Source organism: Cherax quadricarinatus, chromosome 60, assembly GCF_038502225.1.
Source record: "Cherax quadricarinatus isolate ZL_2023a chromosome 60, ASM3850222v1, whole genome shotgun sequence".
Lineage (NCBI taxonomy): Eukaryota > Metazoa > Arthropoda > Malacostraca > Decapoda > Parastacidae > Cherax > Cherax quadricarinatus.
Genome location: NC_091351.1, coordinates 22,143,072 through 22,170,032, shown reverse-complemented (window position 1 = coordinate 22,170,032; position 26,961 = coordinate 22,143,072). Strand labels below are relative to the sequence as shown.

General features: G+C 41.1%; 1 protein-coding gene across 4 annotated transcripts in view; it reads left to right on the top strand.

The window, feature by feature from the left end:
• The window catches only part of LOC128694511 (glyoxylate/hydroxypyruvate reductase A-like), a 451,562-nt gene that overhangs the window by 204,055 nt on the left and 220,546 nt on the right, over positions 1 to 26,961 (top strand). For all 4 annotated transcript variants that reach the window (XM_070098029.1, XM_070098027.1, XM_070098028.1 and 1 more), the window contains one exon: positions 26,152 to 26,274. In XM_070098029.1, coding sequence (XP_069954130.1) covers positions 26,152 to 26,274 — 123 coding nt within the window. The remainder of the gene's footprint in view (positions 1 to 26,151; positions 26,275 to 26,961) is intronic.

The window sequence follows — 26,961 nt, the reverse complement described above, 5'->3', positions numbered from 1 at the left end:
TTGGAGGTCCCTTGATGTTTCGCCCACGTATAACTTGTTGCAGTCATTACAAGGGATTATGTATACCCCTGCAGAGGATGGAGGCTTGTCCTGCCTACTACTGGTGATGTCCTTGATGGTCGTGGTTGTGGAGGTAGATACTTGGAATGATGTTTTGGCAAAGATGTTGGAAACATGTTTGGCAATGGAGTTGGTGGGAAGGACTATGTATCTCTTCTCGGCAGTGTCTTCTCTGGGTGTGTTGAAGATGTTTAATGCTCGCCGTCTGCAGTCTCTGATGAAGTGACGAGGATAGTGGAGTTTAGAAAATATTTGTTCAATTATAGTGCATTCTTCCTCAAGGAACTCGTTGCTGCAGATTCTGAGTGCACGCAGGAAGAAGCCTATAATTACACCACGTTTGGTTTTGGTGTCGTGGTGAGAGTAGAAGTGGAGAAGATCGTTTTGGTTGGTGGGTTTTCGATAGACTTTAAAACGAAGTTCGTGGTCAGCTTTGCAGAGCAGGACATCAAGGAAAGGAAGAGTGTTGTCGACTTCTTATGAGTGGGAGGGGTTGGATTTGAGTGGGACTTTCACATCATAGCTTATTTCTTGGGTAGCATTGAAAATTGGGTTGGGCAAATGTTTTGTTAGTGGGATGAATTGTAAAGGACCTGCTTAGTATGGGCCAACAGGCCTCCTGCAGTGTTCCTCCTTTCTTATGTTCTTATGTTCTTATGTGTGAACTGGATTGAAGGCTGACCACGAACTTCGTTTTAAAGTCTATCGAAAACCCACCAACCAAAACGATCTTCTCCACTTCTACTCTCACCACGACACCAAAACCAAACGTGGTGTAATTATAGGCTTCTTCCTGCGTGCACTCAGAATCTGCAGCAACGAGTTCCTTGAGGAAGAATGCACTATAATTGAACAAATATTTTCTAAACTCCACTATCCTCGTCACTTCATCAGAGACTGCAGACGGCGAGCATTAAACATCTTCAACACAACGTCTTCAATCTTTCTTCATAAGGAAGATTTCTAATGCTATGTATTAATTTAGTCATCCTACGCTGAATGTTTTCTAAGGAATTTATGTCCATTCTGTAGTATGGAGACCAGAATTGAGCTGCATAATCTAGGTGAGGCCTTACTAATGATGTATAAAACTGCAGTATGACTTCTGGACTTCTGTTGCTTACACTTCTTGATATAAATCCCAGTAATCTATTTGCCTTATTACGTACGCTTAGGCATTGCTGTCTTGGTTTAAGGTTGCTGCTTACCATAACCCCCAAGTCCTTTTCGCAATCTGTATGGCTAAGTTCTACATTATTTAACTTGTAAAGTAAAAGGACACAAGTGCAACTAATGTGACATTTATTGTGGCGACGTTTCGCTCTCCAGGAGCTTTATCAAGCCATTACAAACAATACATGGACACAGAGGGTATATAAAGGCTCAGAGTGAGGTGAATACTAGTGAGGTACCATTTCGATGTTCACTAGTGGTAGTAGTAGTAGTAGTAGTAGTAGTAGTAGTGGTAGTGACAAAAGTAATACAATATGGTAGAGCAATTATTTCGTACATGAGTAAAAGGATATAAAAGCTATTACTTGGGTAACATAAAAATAGGTTGGACAAATATAAACTGGAATGAGGCAGCTTGTTTCAGTGTTCACTCTCTGTGCTTTGTGTAGTATAACAGGAGAGACTATGTGATGGCAGGGTTTACTGTTTTCAGGAGGATTCTTGCTAAGACTTCGGAGATGGTGAAGCTGCCGTTGTTTTGTTTAATTGTATTCGAAACAGCGATCAGTGCTGATTCAAGGCACTTGCTTGAGCGGAAATTCGTTTCTTTTATCACTAATTGGGCGTCTCTGAATTTCATAAGATGATTGGTGGAATTTCGGTGTTGTACACAGGCGTTGTTTAAGTTGTCGTTCCTACATGCGTATATGTGTTCATTGAGGCGGGTGTCGAGGTTTCTTGCTGTTTCACCTACGTAGATCTTGTCACAGCCTCCACAGGGTATAGTGTAAACTCCTGCATTGACTGGTTCGTGGTGCTTGGGTTTTGTCCTGGTTAGATCCTTTATTGAAGTGGTAGAAGCGATGGCGACTCTGGTGTTAGCTTGTGAAAGTACTTTTGAGACGTTTAGTGCAACCTGGCTGTTGGGAAGAATTATAACTTTGTTGGGAGCGGTGTTGATGCGTGGAGAATTGGTGATCTGAAGAGCTCTTTTCTTGCAGTCTTTGATGAAAAAAGAAGGAAATTGTAACTCAGTGAATGTTTGGTGAATATAAGTACATTCCTCGTCAAGAAACTCAGGACTACAAATTCGGTATGCTCTTAGGAAAAACCCGATGATGATGCCTCTTTTGGTCTTGGTATCTTGACTGGAATAGAAGTGTGTGAGATCATTTTTATTGGTGGGTTTCCGATAAACTTGAAATCTTAGGTTGTTGTCTACTTTGTGAATGAGGACGTCGAGGAAAGGTAGCTTGTCATTGGACTCTTCTTCTAGTGTAAACTGAATCGCTGGATCAACTGCGTTGAGCCTTGCCTGAAGATCCCGTACATCAAAACGTTTTGGAGTTATTACGAGGACATCGTCCACGTAACGTAACCAAGTGACGCTTGAAGGGATGATGTTGGCGAAGTGTTCGGACTCTAGGTGTTCCATGTATAAGTTGGCTAGGACGGCACTTATTGGGGACCCCATTCCCATGCCGTAGGTTTGTTTGTAGAGCTTGTTATTGAAGGAAAAACAGCTGAAGTTAACACAGAGTTCAATCAAGTCAACAAAATCTCCGGGAGGTAAAGGAAGATTAAGGTCCTGGTTGACTTTACGTCGTAGAACCTCGATGGCTTTTTTGGTAGGTACTTTTGTGAAGAGGGAAGTCACATCCAAACTGCTTAGTTTCTTGTTACGGATGGAGAGGTTACTTTACATATTGTCGGTAATTCTACCAACTTTATTACATTATTTAACTTATAAGTGCTAGGGTTATGGACACTCCCGAGCTTCAGAACCTTGCATTTATCTACATTGAACTGCATCTGCCACTTTTCTGACCAAGAGTAGAGTTTGTCTAAATCCTCCTGATGTGTAGAGTTGCAAAATAACTTTTGGACTTCTGTTACTTATACTTTTTGAGATAAATCCAAGTAATCTGTTGGCCTTGTTGCGCACACTAAGGCATTGCTGTCTTGGCTTTAGATTTCTGCTTACCATGACTCCCAAGTCTTTTTCACATTCTGTACGATCAAGCTCTACTTCACCTAGATTATAGCTTCGATGGTTATTTTCGTTACCAAGGGCAAGTACCTCACACTTATCCACATTGAACTTCATCTTCCATTTTTCAGACCAAGACATTAATTTGTCCAAATCGTCCTGGAGTTCATTGATATCCTCCTCAGAGTAAATTATATGGCCTATCTTTGTATCATCAGCAAACTTACTCATAAGAACATAAGAACATAAGAAAGGAGGAACACTGCAGCAGGCCTGTTGGCCCATACTAGGCAGGTCCTTTACAATTCATCCCACTAACAAACATTTGATCAGCCCTATTTTCAATGCCACCCAAGAAACAAGCTCGGATGTGCAAGTCCCACTCAAATCCAACCCCTCCCACTCATGTACTTATCCAACCTAAATTTGAAACTACCTAAAGTCCTAGCCTCAATAATCCAACTAGGTAGACTGTTCCACTCATCAACTACCCTATTTCCAAACCAATACTTTCCTATGTCCTTTCTAAATCTAAACTTATCTAATTTAAATCCATTACTGCGGGTTCTCTCTTGGAGAGATATCCTCAAGACCTTGTTAATATCCCCTTTATTAATACCTATCTTCCACTTATACACTTCGATCAAGTCTCCCTTCATTCTTCGTCTAACAAGTGAATGTAACTTAAGAGTCTTCAATCTTTCTTCATAAGGAAGATTTCTAATGCTATGTATTAATTTAGTCATCCTACGCTGAATGTTTTCTAACGAATTTATGTCCATTCTGTAATATGGAGACCAGAATTGAGCTGCATAATCTAGGTGAGGCCTTACTAATGATGTATAAAGCTGCAGTATGACCTCTGGACGTCTGTTGCTTACACTTCTTGATATAAATCCCAGTAATCTATTTGCCTTATTACGTACGCTTATAGATGAATGGTTCAGAGAACCGACATGTTGATAAATTAGACACATGTGCAACTCTTGGGTATCTTTATTGAGGAAACGTTTCGCCACACAGTGGCTTCATCAGTCCATACAAAGGAGAATCTTGAAGAACAGGAGGAGAATGAGGTAATCAGTCCCTCAACCTTGAGTCGATGTCGTCAGTCCATCAATCTTGAATAGAATCTATTCAAGATTGATGGACTGACCACATCGACTCAAGGTTGAGGGACTGATTACCTCATTCTCCTCCTGTTCTTCAAGATTCTCCTTTGTATGGACTGATGAAGCCACTGTGTGGCGAAACGTTTCCTCAATAAAGATACCCAAGAGTTGCACATGTGTCTAATTTATCAATACGTACGCTTAGGCATTGCTGTCTTGGTTTAAGGTTGCTGCTTACCATAACCCCCAAGTAATTTTCGCAATCTGTATGGCTAAGTTCTACATTATTTAACTTATAAGTGCTATGGTTATGGACACTCCCGAGCTTCAGGACCTTGCATTTATCTACATTGAACTGCATCTGCCACTTTTCTGACCAAGAGTAGAGTTTGTCTAAATCCTCCTGAAGTTCCCTAACATCTACGTTTGAATCAATTATCCTACCTATCTTCGTGTCATCGGCGAATTTGCTCATATCACTAGTAATTCCTTCATCAAGATCATTGATATATATTATAAACAACAATGGGCCCAAGACTGATCCCTGTGGAACGCCACTTGTTACTGATCCCCACTCGGATTTAACCCCATTTATGGACACTCTCTGCTTCCTGTCTGTGAGCAATGATTCGATCCACGAGAGCACCCTTCCCCCAATGCCATGAGCTGCTACTTTCTTCAACAGTCTTTGGTGCGGAACTCTATCAAATGCCTTACTAAAATCTAAGTAAATAATATCAAATTCTTTATCGTGGTCAACAGCCTCAAAAGCTTTACTGAAGAAAGTTAATAAATTAGTTAAACAAGCCCGGCCACTCGTGAATCCATGCTGAGTATCATTAATCAAGCTATGCTTATCGAGATGGCTTCTTATAATTTGAGCAATAATTGACTCTAGTAATTTGCCTACAATTGAGGTCAGGCTTATTGGGCGGTAATTTGACGGTAACGACTTGTCCCCTGTTTTAAAAATAGGAATTACATTAGCCATCTTCCACATATCAGACACTACACCTGTTTGAAGAGATAAATTAAAAATATTAGTTAATGGTTCACAGACTTCAATTTTGCATTCCTTTAGAACCCTTGAGAAAACCTCATCAGGACCCGGTGACTTATTTTGCTTCAGTCTGTCTATCTGCTTCACTAGTGACTGTGATGTTACATAATTTATCTTCTTCTGGCCCACTATAAAAATTTATTACCGGAATATTATTAGTGTCTTCCTGTGTAAAAACCGAGAGAAAATAATTATTTAAAATCGAGCACATTTCATTCTCTTTGTCAGTAAGATGCCCATAGTTATTTTTAAGGGGACCTATCTTATCTCTGACTTTTGTTCTGTATACCTGGAAAAAACTTTTTGGGTTAGTTTTAGAATCCCTAGCAACTTTAATTTCATAGTCCATTTTAGCTTTTCTTATCCCCTTTTTAATGTTCCTCTTAATGTCAATATACTGATTCATAAGATGACCCTCACCTCTTTTGATACGCCTATAAATTCCTTTCTTATGCCCTAGTAGATATTTCATCCTATTATTCATCCGTTTTGGGTCATTTCTATTTGATCTAATTTCTTTATAAGGGATAAACGTTCTTTGAGCAGCATGTATTGTGTTCAGAAAACTGTCATATTGATAGCTCTCTTCGTTACCCCAGTCAACAGATGATAAGTGTTCTCTAAGCCCATCGTAATCTGCTAAGCGAAAATCTGGGACTGTTACTGAGTTATCCCTACTATCATACTTCCATTCAATTCTAAATGTAATTGATTTGTGGTCGCTAGCACCCAGTTCCTCTGAAACTTCTAAATTATTAACAAGGGATTCATTGTTTGCCAGAACTAAGTCAAGCAGGTTATTACCCCTTGTAGGTTCTGTCACAAACTGCTTCAAAAAACAATCCTGAACTACTTCTAAGAAGTCGTATGATTCTAAATTCCCAGTCAAGAAATTCCAATCAGTGGTGACGTGTACTTAGTCAGTGGTGACGTGTACTTAGTCAGTGGTGACGTGTACTTAACCAGTGGTGACGTGTACTTAGCAGTGGTGACGTGTACTTTGAGTGGTGACGTGTACTTAGCTCTGTGAAGACCTGTTTGTGTGCTCTCTGTGAATCTGAACCAGGATGCCCTCTCTTGAGCAGCTTTACCAGCAGCTGAGAGAAGAACTCAGAGTTGCTAAACTGGAGATACGGCGATTAACGGAGGAGAACAAGAGGATTCGTAGTAATCCTCCTGTTGTGAGTCCCCAGGTTAAGAGGGGAGCTTGGTCAGTGGTCGGGCAACATGGAACCAAGCTGAAGATTAAGAAAACGGTTGGAGAGGCAGAAACAACGAGAAACCAGAAGACTGCCGTGGAAACTTCCAACTCATTCTCGGTGCTACCTGACGAATGTGAGTGTTCTACTGGGAATGCCACAACGAGCACCAAGGAAGCATTGGCAGACGTGAGTGAGACATCCCTAGAAACCCCAACGAAGACCATCGAGAACGTCATGACGAATTCTACAAGTGGTGTAATGCTACCTGGCGAATTTGAGTCGACTACTCGGAGCATCACTACGGACGACGCCAAGGAAGGTAAAAACATTGTTGTTGTTGGGGATAGTCAGATTAGGTACATGGATAGGGCATTCTGTTTGAAGGATAGGAGTAGGAGGCAGAGAGTGTGTTTTCCTGGGGCTGGGATGAAGGATATTGTTAGCCGTCTGGATGACATCATGAGAGGTAATGGGAGCAATCCTATTATCTGTCTCAGTGCTGGAGGCAACGATGTTGGCAGACGTAGGAGTGAGGACCTGATTAGCAGGTATAGGTCAGCAATAGAGATAATTAGGAAGAAGGGAGGGAAACCTGTCATATGTGGCATTTTGCCAAGGAGAGGAGTTGGAAATGAATGGTTGTCCAGAGCAATTGGTGTCAATTGCTGGCTGGACAAATACTGTAAGGAAAATGCGGTAACATTCATTGACAACTGGGACCTCTTCTATGGCAGAAATGACATGTATGCCAGGGATGGGGTTCACTTGTCTAGGTGTGGGGTGGGAGCACTGGCCAACGCAGTGGAGGGAGCTGTTAGGTCTTTAAACTAGGAATAGTTAGTGGTATGGGTTTCTGCGGGAAAACTGTGAAGTCTCAGGGTAGTAATATGAGTACTAGGAGAACTAGTAATAGGCAAAATGAGGTGGATATCGGAAGGCCAGTGGCACTAATTGACAAGGACAGTAATAGGTTTAGTGGAATAACAGAAAGGAGCAGGAATGATAAAGAGAAAGGAGGGTCCTTAAGTATATATTACACAAATAGTCGCAGTGCTAGGAATAAGATGGACGAGTTGAGACTAGTTGCTAGTGCAGGTAACATAGATGTATTTGCCATTACTGAGACGTGGTTTAATTCAAAAAGTCGGGACATGCCTGCAGAATGTCACATTCAGGGTTTCGAATTGTTCCAAGTAGATAGAAGTATCGGGAAGGGGGGTGGGGTGGCATTGTATGTCCGAGATCGCTTGAACTGTTGCATTAAAACGGGTATTAAGTCTGAAGTAACACATACAGAGTCTGAACATTAAAATGGTATAAAATACCGACAGATTGTTAGGTAAGACACATATGCAACAGTTAGGTATCTTTATTTTGAAACGTTTCGCCTACACAGTAGGCTTCTTCAGTCGAGTACAGAAAAGTTGATAGAAGCAGAAGATACTTGAAGACGATGTAATCAGTCCATCACCCTTAAAGTTTTGATGTGGTCAGTCCCTCAATTCTGTCACTTCAACTTCATATTGTTTCAGACAACGGAACAATGCTCTTCTCCAGACTGAGGGACTGACCACCTCAAAACTTTAAGGGTGATGGACTGATTACATCGTCTTCAAGTATCTTCTGCTTCTATCAACTTTTCTGTACTCGACTGAAGAAGCCTACTGTGTAGGCGAAACGTTTCAAAATAAAGATACCTAACTGTTGCATATGTGTCTTACCTAACAATCTGTCGGTATTTTATACCATTTTAATGTTCATTCTGTCAGACACTGCAACACAAGGGTATCTTGGTACAGACCATCTACTTCGACAACCTCTACTAGTGAGAACGGCTGGGTTTGAGAAGGACCTGCCCTCCCAAATCAACCTACGTCTCACCTCCTGGCACTATATAAGGCCCGATTCTGTCACTTCAACTTCATATTGTTTCAGACAACGGAACAATGCTCTTCTCCAGACTGAGGGACTGACCACCTCAAAACTTTAAGGGTGATGGACTGATTACATCGTCTTCAAGTATCTTCTGCTTCTATCAACTTTTCTGTACTCGACTGAAGAAGCCTACTGTGTAGGCGAAACGTTTCAAAATAAAGATACCTAACTGTTGCATATGTGTCTTACCTAACAATCTGTCGGTATTTTATACCATTTTAATGTTCATTCTGTCAGACACTGCAACACAAGGGTATCTTGGTACAGACCATCTACTTCGACAACCTCTACTAGTGAGAACGGCTGGGTTTGAGAAGGACCTGCCCTCCCAAATCAACCTACGTCTCACCTCCTGGCACTATATAAGGCCCGATTCTGTCACTTCAACTTCATACACATACAGAGTCTGTTTGGATAGAATTTTCAGAGGGGCATGAAAAATTAACTTTAGGTGTGATATACCGTCCCCCAAATTTAGATAGGGACCAGGGAAGACTACTATGGGAGGAAATTGTTAGGGCCACAAGGCACGATAATGTAGTAATTCTAGGAGACTTTAACTTTAGTCATATTGATTGGAATTTCTTGACTGGGAATTTAGAATCATACGACTTCTTAGAAGTAGTTCAGGATTGTTTTCTGAAGCAGTTTGTGACAGAACCTACAAGGGGTAATAACCTGCTTGACTTAGTTCTGGCAAACAATGAATCCCTTGTTAATAATTTAGAAGTTTCAGAAGAACTGGGTGCTAGCGACCACAAATCAATTACATTTAGAATTGAATGGAAGTATGATAGTAGGGATAACTCAGTAACAGTCCCAGATTTTCGCTTAGCAGATTACGATGGGCTTAGAGAACACTTATCATCTGTTGACTGGGGTAACGAAGAGAGCTATCAATATGACAGTTTTCTGAACACAATACATGCTGCTCAAAGAACATTTATCCCTTATAAAGAAATTAGATCAAATAGAAATGACCCAAAATGGATGAATAATAGGCTGAAATATCTACTAGGGCATAAGAAAGGAATTTATAGGCGTATCAAAAGAGGCGAGGGTCATCTTATGAATCAGTATATTGACACTAAGAGGGACATTAAAAAGGGGATAAGAAAAGCTAAAAGGGACTATGAAATTAAAGTTGCTAGGGATTCTAAAACTAACCCAAAAAGTTTTTTCCAGGTATATAGAACAAAAGTCAGAGATAAGATAGGTCCCCTTAAAAATAACTATGGGCATCTTACTGACAAAGAGAATGAAATGTGCTCGATTTTAAATAATTATTTTCTCTCGGTTTTTACACAGGAAGACACTAGTAGTGTTCCGGTAATTAATTTTTATAGTGGGCCAGAAGAAGATAAATTATGTAACATCATAGTCACTAGTGAAATGGTTGTGAAGCAGATAGACCGACTGAAGCAAAATAAGTCACCGGGTCCTGATGAGGTTTTTTCAAGGGTTCTAAAGGAATGCAAAATGGAAGTCTGTGAACCATTAACTAATATTTTTAATTTATCTCTTCAAACAGGTGTAGTGTCTGATATGTGGAAGATGGCTAATGTAATTCCTATTTTTAAAACAGGGGACAAGTCGTTACCGTCAAATTACCGCCCAATAAGCCTGACCTCAATTGTAGGCAAATTACTAGAGTCAATTATAGCTCAAATTATAAGAAGCCATCTCGATAAGCATAGCTTGATTAATGATACTCAGCATGGATTCACAAGAGGCCGGTCTTGTCTAACTAATTTATTAACTTTTTTCAGTAAAGCTTTTGAGGCTGTTGACCACGATAAAGAATTTGATATTATTTACTTAGATTTTAGTAAGGCATTTGATAGAGTTCCGCACCAAAGACTGTTGAAGAAAGTAGCAGCTCATGGCATTGGGGGAAGAGTGCTCTCGTGGATCGAATCATGGCTCACAGACAGGAAGCAGAGAGTGTCCATAAATGGGGTTAAATCCGAGTGGGGATCAGTAACAAGTGGCGTTCCACAGGGATCAGTCTTGGGCCCGTTGTTGTTTATAATATATATCAATGATCTTGATGAAGGAATTACTAGTGATATGAGCAAATTCGCCGATGACACGAAGATAGGTAGGATAATTGATTCAAACGTAGATGTTAGGGAACTTCAGGAGGATTTAGACAAACTCTACTCTTGGTCAGAAAAGTGGCAGATGCAGTTCAATGTAGATAAATGCAAGGTTCTGAAGCTCGGAAGTGTCCATAACCCTAGCACTTATAAGTTAAATAATGTAGAACTTAGCCATACAGATTGCGAAAAGGACTTGGGGGTTATGGTAAGCAGCAACCTTAAACCAAGACAGCAATGCCTAAGCGTACGTAATAAGGCAAATAGATTACTGGGATTTATATCAAGAAGTGTAAGCAACAGAAGTCCAGAGGTCATACTGCAGCTTTATACATCATTAGTAAGGCCTCACCTAGATTATGCAGCTCAATTCTGGTCTCCATATTACAGAATGGACATAAATTCGTTAGAAAACATTCAGCGTAGGATGACTAAATTAATACATAGCATTAGAAATCTTCCTTATGAAGAAAGATTGAAGACTCTTAAGTTACATTCACTTGTTAGACGAAGAATGAGGGGAGACCTGATCGAAGTGTATAAGTGGAAGATAGGTATTAATAAAGGGGATATTAACAAGGTCTTGAGGATATCTCTCCAAGAGAGAACCCGCAGTAATGGATTTAAATTAGATAAGTTTAGATTTAGAAAGGACATAGGAAAGTATTGGTTTGGAAATAGGGTAGTTGATGAGTGGAACAGTCTACCTAGTTGGGTTATTGAGGCTAGGACTTTGGGTAGTTTCAAATTTAGGTTGGATAAGTACATGAGTGGGAGGGGTTGGATTTGAGTGGGACTTGCACATCAGAGCTTATTTCTTAGGTAACATTGAAAATTGGGTTGGTCAAATGTTTGTTAGTGGGATGAATTGTAAAGGACCTGCCTAGTATGGGCCAACAGGCCTGCTGCAGTGTTCCTCCTTTCTTATGTTCTTATGTTCTTATGTAAACAGACTCTGTATGTGTTACTTCAGACTTAATACCCGTTTTTATGCAACAGTTCAAGCGATCTCGGACATACAATGCCACCCCACCCCCCTTCCCGATACTTCTATCTATTTGGAACAATTTAAAACCCTGAATGTGACATTCTGCAGGCATGTCCCGACTTTTTGAATTAAACCACGTCTCAGTAATGACAAATACATCTATGTTACCTGCAGTAGCAACTAGTCTCAACTCGTCCATCTTATTCCTAGCACTGCGACTATTTGTGTAATAAATACTTAAAGACCCTCATCTCTCTTTACCCTTCCTGCTCCTTTCTGTTATTCCACTAAACCTATTACTGTCCTTGTCAATTAGTGCCACTGGCTTTCCAATATCCACCTCATTTGGCCTATTACTAGTTCTCCTAGTACTCGTATTTCTACCCTGCGACTTCACAGTTTTCCCGCGAAAACCCATACCACTAACTATTCCTAGTTTAAAGACCTAACAGCTCCCTCCACTGCGTTGGTCAGTGCTCCCACCCCACACCTAGATAAGTGAACCCCATCCCTGGCATACATGTCATTTCTGTTATAGAAGTGGTCCCAGTTGTCAATGAATGTTTCCGCATTTTCCTTACAGTATTTGTCCAGCCAGCAATTGACACCAATTGCTCTGGACAACCATTCATTTCCAACTCCTCTCCTTGGCAAAATGCCACATATGACAGGTTTCCCACCCTTCTTCCTAATTATCTCTATTGCTGACCTATACCTGCTAATCAGGTCCTCACTCCTACGTCTGCCAACATCGTTGCCTCCAGCACTGAGACAGATAATAGGATTGCTCCCATTACCTCTCATGATGTCATCCAGACGGCTAACAATATCCTTCATCCCAGCCCCAGGAAAACACACTCTCTGCCTCCTACTCCTATCCTTCAAGCAGAATGCCCTATCCATGTACCTAATCTGGCTATCCCCAACAACAACAATGTTTTTACCTTCCTTGGCGTCGTCCGTCGTGATGCTCCGAGTAGTCGACTCACATTCGCCAGGTAGCATTACACCACTTGTAGAATTCGTCAAGACGTTCTCGATGGTCTTCGTTGGGGTTTCTAGGGATGTCTCACTCACGTCTGCCAATGCTTCTTTGGTGCTCGTTGTGGCATTCCCAGTAGAACACTCACATTCGTCAGGTAGCACCGAGAATGGGTTGGAAGTTTCCACGGTAGTCTTCTGGTTTCTCGTTGTTTCTGCCTCTCCAACCGTTTTCTTGATCTTCAGCTTGGTTCCATGTTGCCCGGCCACTGACCAAGCTCCCCTCTTAACCTGGGGACTCACAACAGGAGGATTACTACGAATCCTCTTGTTCTCCTCCGTTAATCGCCGTATCTCCATCTTAGCAACTCTGAGCTCTTCTCTCAGCTGCTGGTAAAGTTGCTAAAGAGAGGGCATCCTGGTTCAGATTCACAGAGAGCACACAAACAGGTCTTCACAGAGCTAAGTACACGTCACCACTGAACTAAGTACACGTCACCACTGAGCTAAGTACACGTCACCACAGCTAAGTACACGTCACCACTGTGCTAAGTACACGTCACCACTGAGCTAAGTACATGTCACTCGTAATCCCTTCATCAAGGTCATTAATGTAAATTATGAACAAGAGAGGGCCTAAAACTGATCCCTGTGGAACGCCACTAGTGACTAATCCCCATTCAGATTTCACTCCATTAATGGTAACTCTCTGCTTTCTATTGGTAAGCCATGCCTCAATCCATGCTAGAACTTTACCTCCTATACCATGAGCTGCCACTTTTCTTAAGAGTCTTTTGTGAGGTACTCTATCGAAGGCTTTACTAAAATCCAAATAAACAATATCATATTCCTTATCACTGTCAACTGCCTCAAATGTTCTATTGAAGAACGTCAGTAAGTTTGTCAGGCAGGAATGACCTCTAGTGAATCCATGCTGAGATTCATTTATCAAGTTATGCTCTTCAAGGTGACTTCTGATAATATCAGCTATAATTGATCTAACAACTTGCCCGCTATAGATGTCAGGCTAATTGGACGGTAATTTGAAGGAGTGGACTTATCCCCTGATTTGAATATAGGAACCACATTAGCCATCTTCCACAACTCTGGCACAACACCGGTAAGGATGGACGCATTGAATACACTCGTTAATGGCTGACTAAGCTCCATCTTGCATTCCTTAAGTACCCTGGAAAACAGCTCATCGGGTCCCGGGGACTTATTTTGCTTCAGTTTGTCTATCATAAGAACATAAGAAAGGAGGAACACTGCAGCAGGCCTGTTGGCCCATACTAGGCAGGTCCTTTACAATTCATCCCACTAACAAACATTTGACCAACCCAATTTTCAATGCCACCCAAGAAACAAGCTCCGATGTCCAAGTCCCTCTCAAATCCAACCCCTCCCACTCATGTACTTATCCAACCTAAATTTGAAACTACCCAAAGTCCTAGCCTCAACCCAACTAGGTAGACTGTTTAATAACCATGTCCCTCGTGACAGTAATATTAGTTAACTTAAATTCATCAGGAACTAAATAATTGTTAATTACTGGAATCTCATTTACATCTTCCAGTGTGGTTTAGAAAGACACGTAAGCAAACACTGTACTTTGAGTGCTGACCTGTACCTAACTCTGTGAAGAAGTGTCTTGTTTGCTCCCGTGGACTGAACCAAGATGCCCTCCATCGAGCAACTTTGCCAGCAACTTAAGGAAGAATTGAGGGCAGCGAAGATGGAGATACGGCGATTGACCGAGGAAAACAAGAGGATTCGTAGTAGTCCTCCTGTTTCGAGTCCTCAGGTCAAGAAGGGATCGTGGTCAGTGGCTGGACAGCAGGGGACGACGAAGTTGACGATCAAGAAGACGAATGGAAAGCCAGAAACGATGAAGAAGAAAGAGACTGCTGTGGAAACTCCCGTGGAAACCTCCAACGCATTCTCGGTGCTACCCGACGAATGTGAGTCTACTACTGGGATCGTCACGACGAACGACAACAAGGAAGGTAAGAATATTGTTGTTGTTGGGGATAGCCAGGTTAGATACATGGATAGGGCATTCTGCTTGAAGGACAGGTGTAGGAGACAAAGGGTATGCTTTCCTGGGGCTGGGATAGAGGACATTGTTAGCCGGCTTGACAACATCATGAACGGTAATGGGATCAATCCTATTATTTGCCTCAGTGCTGGAGGCAATGATGTAGGCAAGCGTAGAAGTGAGGATTTAGTTAGAAAGTTCAGGACAGCTATAGACATGATTAGGAAGAAGGGGGGGCGCCCTGTTATATGTGGCATTTTGCCAAGAAGAGGTGTTGGTAATGAATGGTTGTCCAGAGCAATTGGTATTAATTGTTGGCTGGATAACACTGTAAGGATAATGCAGTACCATTCATTGACAACTGGGACAACTTCTATGGCCGAAATGACATGTATGCCAGGGATGGGGTTCACTTATCCAGGGCAGGTGTGGGTTTTCTTGCTAACTCAGTTGAGGGGGTTGTTAGGACTTTAAACTAGGAAGGTACGAGAGTATTTATAGTCATGTCCAGAATGTTGAGGTCAGGTGGAGAATGCTGCATCTGATGATCTACCGGGTGGGGTTATAGAGTCTTGGGTAGCTTGGCAGGGGTATTGGACAAGTTGTAGACCTTCTGCAGTGTTCTATGTTCTTATGTGGGATAGCGATGAAGAAGTTTCTTGGCGAGTGGTTCAGCTATGTTATAGAAGCCATTGTTCTGGTTGAAATTGTTGGTTATAGAGATAAGCAATGATTCCAGGATTCTTCTGTATTGAGTGTTGAACATTAAAATGGGACTGACCACCTCAAAACTTTAAGGGTGATGGACTAATTACATCGTCTTCAAGTATCTTCTGCTTCTATAAACTTTTCTGTACTCGACTGAAGAAGCCTACTGTGTAGGCGAAACGTTTCGAAATAAAGATACCTAATTGTTGCATATTGAGTGTTGTCTTCTGTGGCTATAAGTCTTGAGTTTCTGTAGTTAATTAAATGGTTGTGTGAATTGCGATGTTGTACACAGGCATTCCTTGTATCGTCAGTCCTGCTTGCATATTGGTGTTCTGAAATGCGTGTTTGGAGGTCTCTTGATGTTTCGCCCACATATAATTTGTTGCAGTCATTACAAGGGATTATGTATACCCCTGCAGAGGATGGAGGCTTGTCCTGTCTACTACTGGTGATGTCCTTGATGGTCGTGGTTGTGGAGGTAGATACTTGGAATGATGTTTTGGCAAAGATGTTGGAAACATGTTTGGCAATGGAGTTGTTGGGGAGGGCTATGTATCTCTTCTCGGCAGTGTCTTCTCTGGGTGTGTTGAAGATGTTTAATGCCCGCCGTCTGCAGTCTCTGATGAAGTGACGAGGATAGTGGAGTTTAGAAAATACTTGTTCAATTATAGTGCACTCTTCCTCAAGGAACTCGTTGCTGCAGATTCTGAGTGCACGTAGGAAGAAGCCTATAATCACACCACGTTTGGTTTTGGTGTCGTGGTGAGAGTAGAAGTGGAGAAGATCCTCCAAATAGTTAGCAAGCCCATATATTAAAGAATTGATAAGTTTCCCTTCCTTTACGTAATATTGCTTAATCCGTTCTTTAGCCACACCATCCCACCACATCACCACATCCTCTACCCCATTTATCTCTGCACGTAACCCCTCCCACAGCGTTGCAAATCCCTCTATCCCCTCCTCATCACCTAACACACTTGTATTTAATTTCGAATATCCCCTAGATATACCTGCTAGTGACTCCCACGCCACCTCTGCTACTACCGCCCGATGATCCGAATAAGCTACTTCTATTGTACGGAAAAATGTCAACCCAACCCCTTGAGATATATACAGCCTATCCAACCTAGCAGCGTAACCCCGTCTTACAAAAGTGTGCTCTACCTCCCACGCCCCTCCTCCAACCGCATCCGCAACTGAATATCCCTCAAAAGATCTCGCAAAGCCGCCGACACGTGCCCCGCCCCTTTTGGTTCCACGTCAGCCCTCCTAATAACGCAGTTCCAGTCCCCACCAACGACGGCCACTGCAGGTAAACCACGTAAGAAGAAAACTAGTTCTTCACATACAAAATCCCTTTTTACCCTCACATCATTTTCCGCTGGTGCATACACACATACAAAAGATACCCGCTGTCCCATCCACCACCCATCCACGCGCAATACTCTTCCCCCCCCTCCCCCCTCACTTCTTAGCAACACAAACGGGCTTGCCTCCCTGATCAATATACCCACACCACCTTTCAGACGTGCAGATGGCAGAGTCATGACCTGAAACCCCTCCACCTCGAGCACTCTTCCCTCCTTGAAATTGTGTTCTTGCAGGAACACTACATCCACCCTATATTTATACAGAAACATTCGAAACCATTCCTTCTTCACACTATTACACAGTCCATTTACGTTCACAGTCATACACCTAAGGCCTCTTTATAGTTTCCAACCCTTCCTCCTCTTTTCATTCATCCCAGGGCCTCCTGCCCCAGAGCCAGCACAAGGCTTCACACCATCAACCCCTCCCCCTTTTTTGCGATGCCTCTTATCGTGACTGCTTCGACATTGCTCTTCCTTCCTCCCAGACCTCTGCGCCGGCGTCAGGACATCATCTGAGTCTGACGCCGCCGCTCTCTTCCTCGTGATGCCCTCTACATCCATATTATCTTCTGAGGTTCCCTCACGATGAACCTCAACCTCCACCACGCCCCGTTCCACAGCACACGGCGACAACTCTCTCTTACTAGTTGGCCCGTCAACCCTGCTATGTTTTTTATCCTTACATTCCTCTACAGGCAACGCCGTGCCTCTCACCAGCTCAGGAACAACATCCTCTGCAGGCGGTGTCAGTGTCCTTAACACTTCCTGAAGCTCTTCCTCTAGAGCCTGCACCTCCTCCTGCACTTGCACTTCTGTACTTTTCCTTTGTGTAGTAACAGATCCTTTTACATCACAACTTACCTCACACATGCCAGTCTCCTCTTTGGAATCCTCCACCTCTTCACTCCACAAGCGCCCAGGCCCTTGCTTTCGCACTGGGCTCTCAACAGCTATCACGCTGGTAACTGGTGCTTCACCAGTTTGCGCTGGCGCCCTCCTCAGCTTCACGTACACTGCCGCCATATGGTCGTATGCCCCACATATTCTGCACGTACATCTCTGTCCGGCATACGATACCATAACTTGTGTCCTGAAGTCCTCCAACACGACGTAAGACGGTATGGGATGTCTCAGAGTCATCTTCAGGGAAAAGGTACCCTCCGGACGTCCCATGTAAGCACCTGCCGTCCACTTGCCCTTTTGTGCCAGATGTACGGTTCCATATGTCTCAAAAACACTCCTTATGTCAGCCTCATCTGCCTCAAATGGGACATTACGTATCTTAACCCACGTAAAGTGGCGAGATACGTCGATCAAACGCACCTTCACAGCTGGAGTAGCGTCAAGACTCACGTCTTGGAATCTCGTCACCAAAGACGCATACACGCACGTGGAATTCAATTTGACGAAGATTCTATAAGCCCCATTCAGGGCTACACCATACACCTCATCGTCCTGGATTCCATAGGTCTCCCTAATGATTGTTGGGAGTAAGACTTGCACTGAAGAGGGTGAAATCGCCCCACGAAGCAGCTCAATACCAATGGTATTTACGCGCCTCCTCACACTCAGCGCCATGTTGATACAAGGTAGCTCGCCTGAAACAGCAGAGGGGTGCAGAGCACTACCGCACTCGACCGTGGTCAGGCAGCGAATGCCAGAACTAAGTCAAGCAGGTTATTTCCCATTGTAGGTTCTGTCACAAACTGCTTCAAAAAACAATCCTGAGCTACTTCTAAGAAGTCGTATGATTCTAAATTCCCAGTCAAGAAATTCCAATCAATATGACTAAAGTTAAAGTCTCCTAGAATTACTACATTATCGTGACTTGTGGCCTTAACAATTTCCTCCCATAGTAGTCTTCCCTGGTCCCTATCTAAGTTTGGGGGACGGTATATCACGCCTAAAATCAGTTTTTCATGCACCTCTGAAAATTATGTCCAAACAGACTCTGTATGTGTTACTTCAGACTTAATACCCGTTTTTGTGCAACAGTTCAAGCGATCTCGGACATACAATGCCACCCCACCCCCCTTCCCGATACTTCTATCTACTTGGAACAATTTAAAACCCTGAATGTGACATTCCGCAGGCATGTCCCGACTTTTTGAATTAAACCACGTCTCATCAATGTTACTTGCACTAGCAACTAATCTCATCAATGTTACTTGCACTAGCAACTAATCTCAACTCGTCCATCTTATTCCTAGCACTACGGCTATTAGCATAATAAACATTGAAAGACTCTCCTTTCTCTTTACCCTTCCTGCTCATTTCTGTTTTTCTACTAAACCTATTACTGTCCTTATCACCCAAAGTCACTGGCTTTTCAATATCTTCCTCGTTCTGCTTATTACTATTTCCCCTAGAACACATAATATTACTATACTGGGACTTCACTGTTTTCCTGCCAAAACCCATACCACTAATTATTCCTAGTTTAAAGTCCTACTCACCCACTAAGCTTAACCTCAGGGTCAATGACCATGAAGGGTACACAGTACATATAACTGGACGATGCCTCTGGTGTTTATGTCCTGAGTTTGCAGTGTCATCTTGACAACGTTGAGTCACAGTAAATAAAGACGTTCTATACTTCATTCACTATACACTATAAATGTCACTGTATAACTGTAAATCACACATGTATATTTCTTACACATATATAAATGTCACTGTTAATATATATATATATATATATATATATATATATATATATATATATATATATATATATATATATATCTATATATATATATATGAAAGCTTATGCTTCATATATAATTTCCTTTAATATAACAGTTAAATCTATAAGAGACAAACATAAACACAATCTTGTCTCTTATTTCTGTCTATAAACATTATAAACACTATGTGCATATACACTCAGACAAACTGACCGTCACCTGGCTTGCTGATGTTGCTACCATTTCTTGAGCTTGAGCAGTGGATGACGGGTGCCATCCACCATTTTCTTTTGGGTGAGTCACCCAGCTCCCGATTTCTTTGGGTGAAAACTGGGTGAGATCTCCCATTTTCTCTTGGCTGCCCATTCTCTGTGATTGAGCCAGGAGGGACTCATTTACACTGATTTACATTGTTTTTTTCGAAGGACATTGGCTTGTAGGTTATTTGTACACTGTAGTACAACATATTTGGACCACAGTGTGGCCTTTATCCGGTTCGAGCACGACCAAATTGTTGAGAAATGGTTTACCAGCTAAGGTTAAAGATTAAATATAGGGAGAACCTAGCTTGATAGACAGCTTTCGCCTACACAGCCGCCCCTGCAGGTGAGGTCTTGAAAAGCTGTCGTAGCCACTTCTCAACGGGCTGAAAAAGTTATGTATTGAAAATAAATTACCCCTAGAGGGTATTATGTCAGCATATTTCCAAAACTGATTGCTGACTGGAAAACTTACTTTTGAAGGCTCGATGGCCTGTAATTTACCGAGTATTGGTAGTTTAAACAACTCAACATGTTATCTGTTGTGCATCTGACCTATCAATGTTACAATCATTAAACGTACCTGGGTATTTGCAGCTGACCCATAGTTGCACCAGGATATCTGTTGACTTGATTGAAGAATGGTGTTCCTTGAAGAATGTTGCACTACACTCTGTTGGATCACAACACTCGTTGTTACACTGTTCATCAAGATTTGTTCATTTATTCATAATCTGTTTACTAAGGAAGCTGATCACACTTCTCTGTACGTGTTTACCGTGTTTTGTGAGACACTTTGTTCACACTAACGCACAGATCAATGTTCTTTGTTGGTTATTCCGGCGTCGGTGTGAATCCCAGTAGGATCAATTTATCCTCACAGCCTCCTATGCCACTGCAATGCCCCTAGCACATAAAGGAAAAACTGACCTAATAATTTTTGCTGCTTTGCCAAACTTCCTCCATTAAGCAAAGCAGAATGCTTGATTCTTGCTTTCTTAAGTATAGACAACAATGTACACTATCTTTACCATGGTAATAAAGTGGAGCAGGATTTTCCTTAATTGTACTGCTAAGGTAAGAGATGGACTGTCTCTTATTAAGCTAAACTATTTGCAACTTCGGGCTCTTGCAAGGAGCAGCGGCCGCGTGACCGAGTCACATACTCGTACTGCATCTGGGATCAATTACTTGTTGTAGCAGTAAACAAGACGCTTGCCCCTTCTGAGAGGGCTGGGCCTCCTCAGGGCTGAAAGGGACTGAAGGGGGCTGATACCCCCCTCTTGGAGAAAATTTCTCTACAAAGAAAATAAATAAGAATATGAGATACGTTATAAGGCGTGATAACAGTAGTGTTATGTACTATGTACAAGTGAATAAATTGTTGATGGGGAGAATTTTAGGTGAGCATGTATTTAGAAGGGCAGCAGATATAACAAATTATTATTTACTGGAAGTTACAGTGAGAGTAAGAGGTAGATGGGGTACATAGAGTCTGCCATTAATGGGTAAGAGAGAAGTCAAAGTTATAAGTTAAAGGTGAAGGTAGTTAGGGTAAGATAAAAGAAACTGTTGGGAGAAAGTCGAACTAGAGAGAGAAAACAGGTAATGAGGAAGGGCTAGAAAAGGTATGGGGAAGATTCATGAATTCAACGTTGCATTAGAATGTGCAGTAGAAGTTTGTGGGTATAGGAGAGTGAGTGCTCGAGGGAACAGAAGTGATTCGTTAATTTACGAGGTAGAAAGAATTGTAAGGGAGAAGAAGTTGGCATGTGAAAATGTTACACAATATGTGAGTGATACACGGAGGGCAGAGTGCAAGGAGAATGAGAGGTTAAAATAATGGTGCCAGAGACTAACTGGAGGAGTATCGTGGAGGTTTGATAGTAGGTTCCTTTAGTGACAGGTGCAAAATACTTCTTATCAGTTGCTTCTGGCTTTATTGATCAGTGGTCAAGAGAGGTCGAATCTCTCATGAACTGTTTCGGTGGATTAGTGTGAAGTGTCATAGTGCACCATGACTTACTTCTGTAGTATCTAAGAGTCTGAGTTCAAGATGTTAAGTATATCAGCGATAAGTATAGCAATGATTGGATAAGTATAGCAATGAGTAGATAACTATAGCAATGAATATGAGGGGGTTGAGGTTAGTGAAAGGAAACAGATCACCAGCAGTGAGTAGCGGGTTGAAAGCTGTTACAAGTGGATAGATCTTCATCACTCTTCTTTGTTGAACATTAAAATGGTATAAAATACCGACAGGTTGTTAGGTAAGACACATATGCAACAGTTAGGTATCTTTATTATGAAACGTTTCGCCTACACAGTAGGCTTCTTCAGTCAAGTACAGAAAAGTTGATAGAAGCAGAAGATACTTGAAGACGATGTAATCAGTCCATCACCCTTAAAGTTTTGAGGTGGTCAGTCCCTCAGTCTGGAGAAGAGCATTGTTCCATAGTATGAAACAATATGGAGATGAAGTGACAGAATGGAGCTTTTTATAGCGCCAAGAGGTGAGACGTAGGCCACTAGGAGAGGTAAGAACTCAGATGTTGAAAGGTCAGGTCCCTCTCAAATCCAGCCGCTCTCACTAGTGGAAGTTGTCGTAGTTGATTGCAGGTCTGTACCAAGATACCCTTGTGTTGCAGTGTCTGACAGATTGAACATTAAAATGGTATAAAATACCGACAGGTTGTTAGGTAAGACACATATGCAACAGTTAGGTATCTTTATTATGAAACGTTTCGCCTACACAGTAGGCTTCTTCAGTCAAGTACAGAAAAGTTGATAGAAGCAGAAGATACTTGAAGACGATGTAATCAGTCCATCACCCTTAAAGTTTTGAGGTGGTCAGTCCCTCAGTCTGGAGAAGAGCATTCTGTCACTTCATCTCCATATTGTTTCATACTATGGAACAATGCTCTTCTCCAGACTGAGGGACTGACCACCTCAAAACTTTAAGGGTGATGGACTGATTACATCGTCTTCAAGTATCTTCTGCTTCTATCAACTTTTCTGTACTTGACTGAAGAAGCCTACTGTGTAGGCGAAACGTTTCATAATAAAGATACCTAACTGTTGCATATGTGTCTTACCTAACAACCTGTCGGTATTTTATACCATTTTAATGTTCAATCTGTCAGACACTGCAACACAAGGGTATCTTGGTACAGACCTGCAATCAACTACGACAACTTCCACTAGTGAGAGCGGCTGGATTTGAGAGGGACCTGACCTTTCAACATCTGAGTTCTTACCTCTCCTAGTGGCCTACGTCTCACCTCTTGGCGCTATAAAAAGCTCCATTCTGTCACTTCATCTCCATATTGTTTCATACTATGGAACAATGCTCTTCTCCAGACTGAGGGACTGACCACCTCAAAACTTTAAGGGTGATGGACTGATTACATCGTCTTCAAGTATCTTCTGCTTCTATCAACTTTTCTGTACTTGACTGAAGAAGCCTACTGTGTAGGCGAAACGTTTCATAATAAAGATACCTAACTGTTGCATATGTGTCTTACCTAACACTCTTCTTTGTTGCATTGGACCGATGAAGCCACTGTGTAGCGAAACATTTCCACAACAAAGATACCCAAGTGTTGCACATGTGTCTAATGTATCAGCTGGTCGGTTCTCTGAACCATTTATCAACATACAGTTATATGACATAATACGCAGTCAATAATTATGACACAGTCGCGCAGAGCAACTTATATCAGACAGCAACTAATCAACTGTAAAAAAAAACAATTACATGAATACACAGTCATCAAGAAACTAACCAAATATAAATACTCAGCCATTTACACAATAGTGAACTATAATGTGAGGTAACTAACAGTCACTCAGTGAACTATAATGTGAGGTAACTAACAGTCACTCAGTGAACTATAATGTGAGGTAACTAACAGTCACTCAGTGAACTATAATGTGAGGTAACTAACAGTCACTCAGTGAACTATAATGTGAGGTAACTGACAGTCACTCAGTGAACTATAATGTGAGGTAACTGACAGTCACTCAGTGAACTATAATGTGAGGTAACTGACAGTCACTCAGTGAACTATAATGTGAGGTAACTAACAGTCACTCAGTGAACTATAATGTGAGGTAACTGACAGTCACTCAGTGAACTATAATGTGAGGTAACTAACAGTCACTCAGTGAACTATAATGTGAGGTAACTAACAGTCACTCAGTGAACTATAATGTGAGGTAACTAACAGTCACTCAGTGAACTATAATGTGAGGTAACTGACAGTCACTCAGTGAACTATAATGTGAGGTAACTGACAGTCACTCAGCAATGACAGAAAATTAAAAATAACAAAGTATAGTAATGTAAGTATTAGGAAGACAGGTGATGTCTGGTGGGCCTGTAACACCTCTCAGTAAATAAGTCTGCAAACTCTCAACTAGGCAGCTGATAGACAAAGCAAAACACCAGAAACAATAATTAAAATATTCCATCGTTCAGGACTGTAAATGGATGAGAAGAATCGTTCCTTGATTGTTACATGGGAAACGCTTTGAGAAAACTGGAAATTTACACGTTAAAGTGAGTGCTTTATTTTAGTTAAAACCTATCAACAGTGAAAATTTGAAGCCCATCTGGAAAAGCATTCTTCAGTAATTATTAATCTATTTCCATCGATTCCAATCTTTTTTTACAAATTTTAGTAACATTTCAAATTTGGAGAGGAGCAGCCGTAGCTGAGTGGTGAGAGTCGCGACTCTCACCTCTGAGGTCCAGGGATCGTATCCCCTCATATTCACTTTTCCTCAGACTAAACTTATGGGGTTTTTATACTTAGAGAATGATTCATATTTAATATTTTGAAGCAGATCAGAGGAAGTATTCTTTAGTATTTTAATACAAACGAATATCAATATTAATTCAATAAAATTTGAAATTCATGGCACCTGTGGAAAATAATTTCCCAAAATTATGCTGTGTAAATAAACCTGATTAAAAGTGTATTTTAGAGAATGGAGCTGACAGGGAGGCTCTGCACCTGCGCTGACGAGCAGGGAGAGTCGCCATTGTTTTTTGAATGTGTTACAGACACTCTAATGTAATGTGCTTAATTTTCGTCACTCTATGGGTTATATGGGGTTTAAAATCTCTCAAATAGGAGCCGAAATTGTTGGATGTGCATTCCTGCATAACTTGAGCATTAAACAGATGTACAAGACAGCTCCAGGAACCTCAAAGAAACTATCTAAATTATGTTTGTAATTCTGGTCAGTATTATCATCATAAATTTGGGTAGAGGGTAGAGGGGGTTCTGTACATAACATACAGTAATCTCCAGACTAATTGGTGAGTGTTATGATTATAAACTCTCCTTCTGTTATATAAATGTGTATATATAATCATTTATTAATTTTAATATACAGTCCACAAATTTATATTAAATTTTACCAGAATTCCTGGTAATGTATATTTCATTTGCAACTAATAGGTCTAGAGTAACTTATGGAGAGATAGATTATGGTAGGTATCGAAGGGGGACATATTTTGTACCTAGGTGTCCTAAAAATTCCTACTTGTCTCTGTAACTTTGATAAATAATAATTATCTTTGTTACCATTTACTTGTATGTATCTAATGACATACATCCAGGTAAATGTAATTTAATATAAATTTGATATTTAATATAAATTAAATTTGTGGACTGTATATTAAAATTAATAAATGATTACATATACACATTTATATAACAGAAGGAAAATTTATAATAATAACACTCACCAATTAGTCTGGAGATTACTCTGTGTCATGTACAGAACTCGCTTTCTAACTAAATTTATGATGATAATACTGGCCAGAATTACAAACATAATTTAGATAGCTTATCTGAGGCTCCTGGAGCTGTTTTGTACATCTGTTTAATGCTCAAGTTATGCAGGAATGCACATCCAACAATTTTGGTTCCTATTTGAGAGATATTAAGCCCAATATAACCCCTAGAGCGATGAAAACTAAGCACATTACATTAGAGTGCCTGTAACACATAAAAAAAACAATGGCGTCTCCCCCCTGCTCGTCATTAAATGTTGATGTCATTCAGAAGAGGAATACTGAAATTTATTTAAAATTTAACCGGAATAAACATTTCGCAATTTCAAAAAAATGTGTAATGGGCAAGTCTGCACCACTCTTCGCCTTTTTTTTTTCTTTTTTTGTATATTAAACTAAGTCACTGAGGGTTTTGGAAGTTATACGAGCCATTCCCGGAGGCCAGGAATGAGTTCAACAACATTGATCATGGGGGCATGTGTACATACCAATTGTTCCATGAAGCTGGCCCTAGTTACTGTTCTGAAACGCTGAAGGAGATCGAATGAACACTTCTCAAGACTGAACGAAATGTTGCTTAAAGATTCTTCTCTAACTATGAGTTACATGTGAATTGTTCCAGCCGCGGAATTATGGTTATGATTATTTATAATTTAATGTTTTTTTTTCTTTGCAGTTAAAGCCAAGAATCCCAATTTCTCGCGTGGTTAGTAAAAGCTTCGGTCAACTCATGGCAGAACACGTAATTGGATGGATCATTTGCCATGAACGAAGCTGGTTGACTAGTAGACAAAATCAGGTATGACATAAGCATTGCTTCATGAGATACACTAATTTAAAATTTTCCAGCCGTCGAAAAGTCTCAGTAAATAAATAACATTAGCACTTCCAGCAACTTATTTTAATGTCTTCAATCGAATTTTCATAAAGAAGATTTCTGTTCTGCAAAGCATTAATGTGTACGAGAACTGCTGTCCTGCTGGAAGTATCATTGTGTACTAGAACTGTTGTGCTGCTGGAAGAATTATTATGTATTAGAACTGCTGTCCTGCTGGAAGTATTATTGTATACTAGAACTGCTGTGCTACTGGAACTATTATTGTGTACTAGAACTGCTGTCCTGATGGAAGTATTATTGTGTATGAGAACTGCTGTGCTGCTGGAAGTATTATTGTGTACGAGAACTGTTGTGCTGCTGGAAGAATTATTATGTATTAGAACTGCTGTCCTGCTGGAAGTATTATTGTATACTAGAACTGCTGTGCTACTGGAACTATTATTGCGTACTAGAACTGCTGTCCTGATGGAAGCATTATTGTGTATGAGAACTGCTGTGCTGCTGGAAGTATTATTGTGTAACAGAACTGCTGTCCTGCTGGAAATATTATTGTACACTAGAACTGCTGTGCTCCTGGAAGTATTATTTTGTACTAGAACTACTGTTAGGCTGGATTTATTATTGTGTATGAAAGCTGCTGTCCTGTTG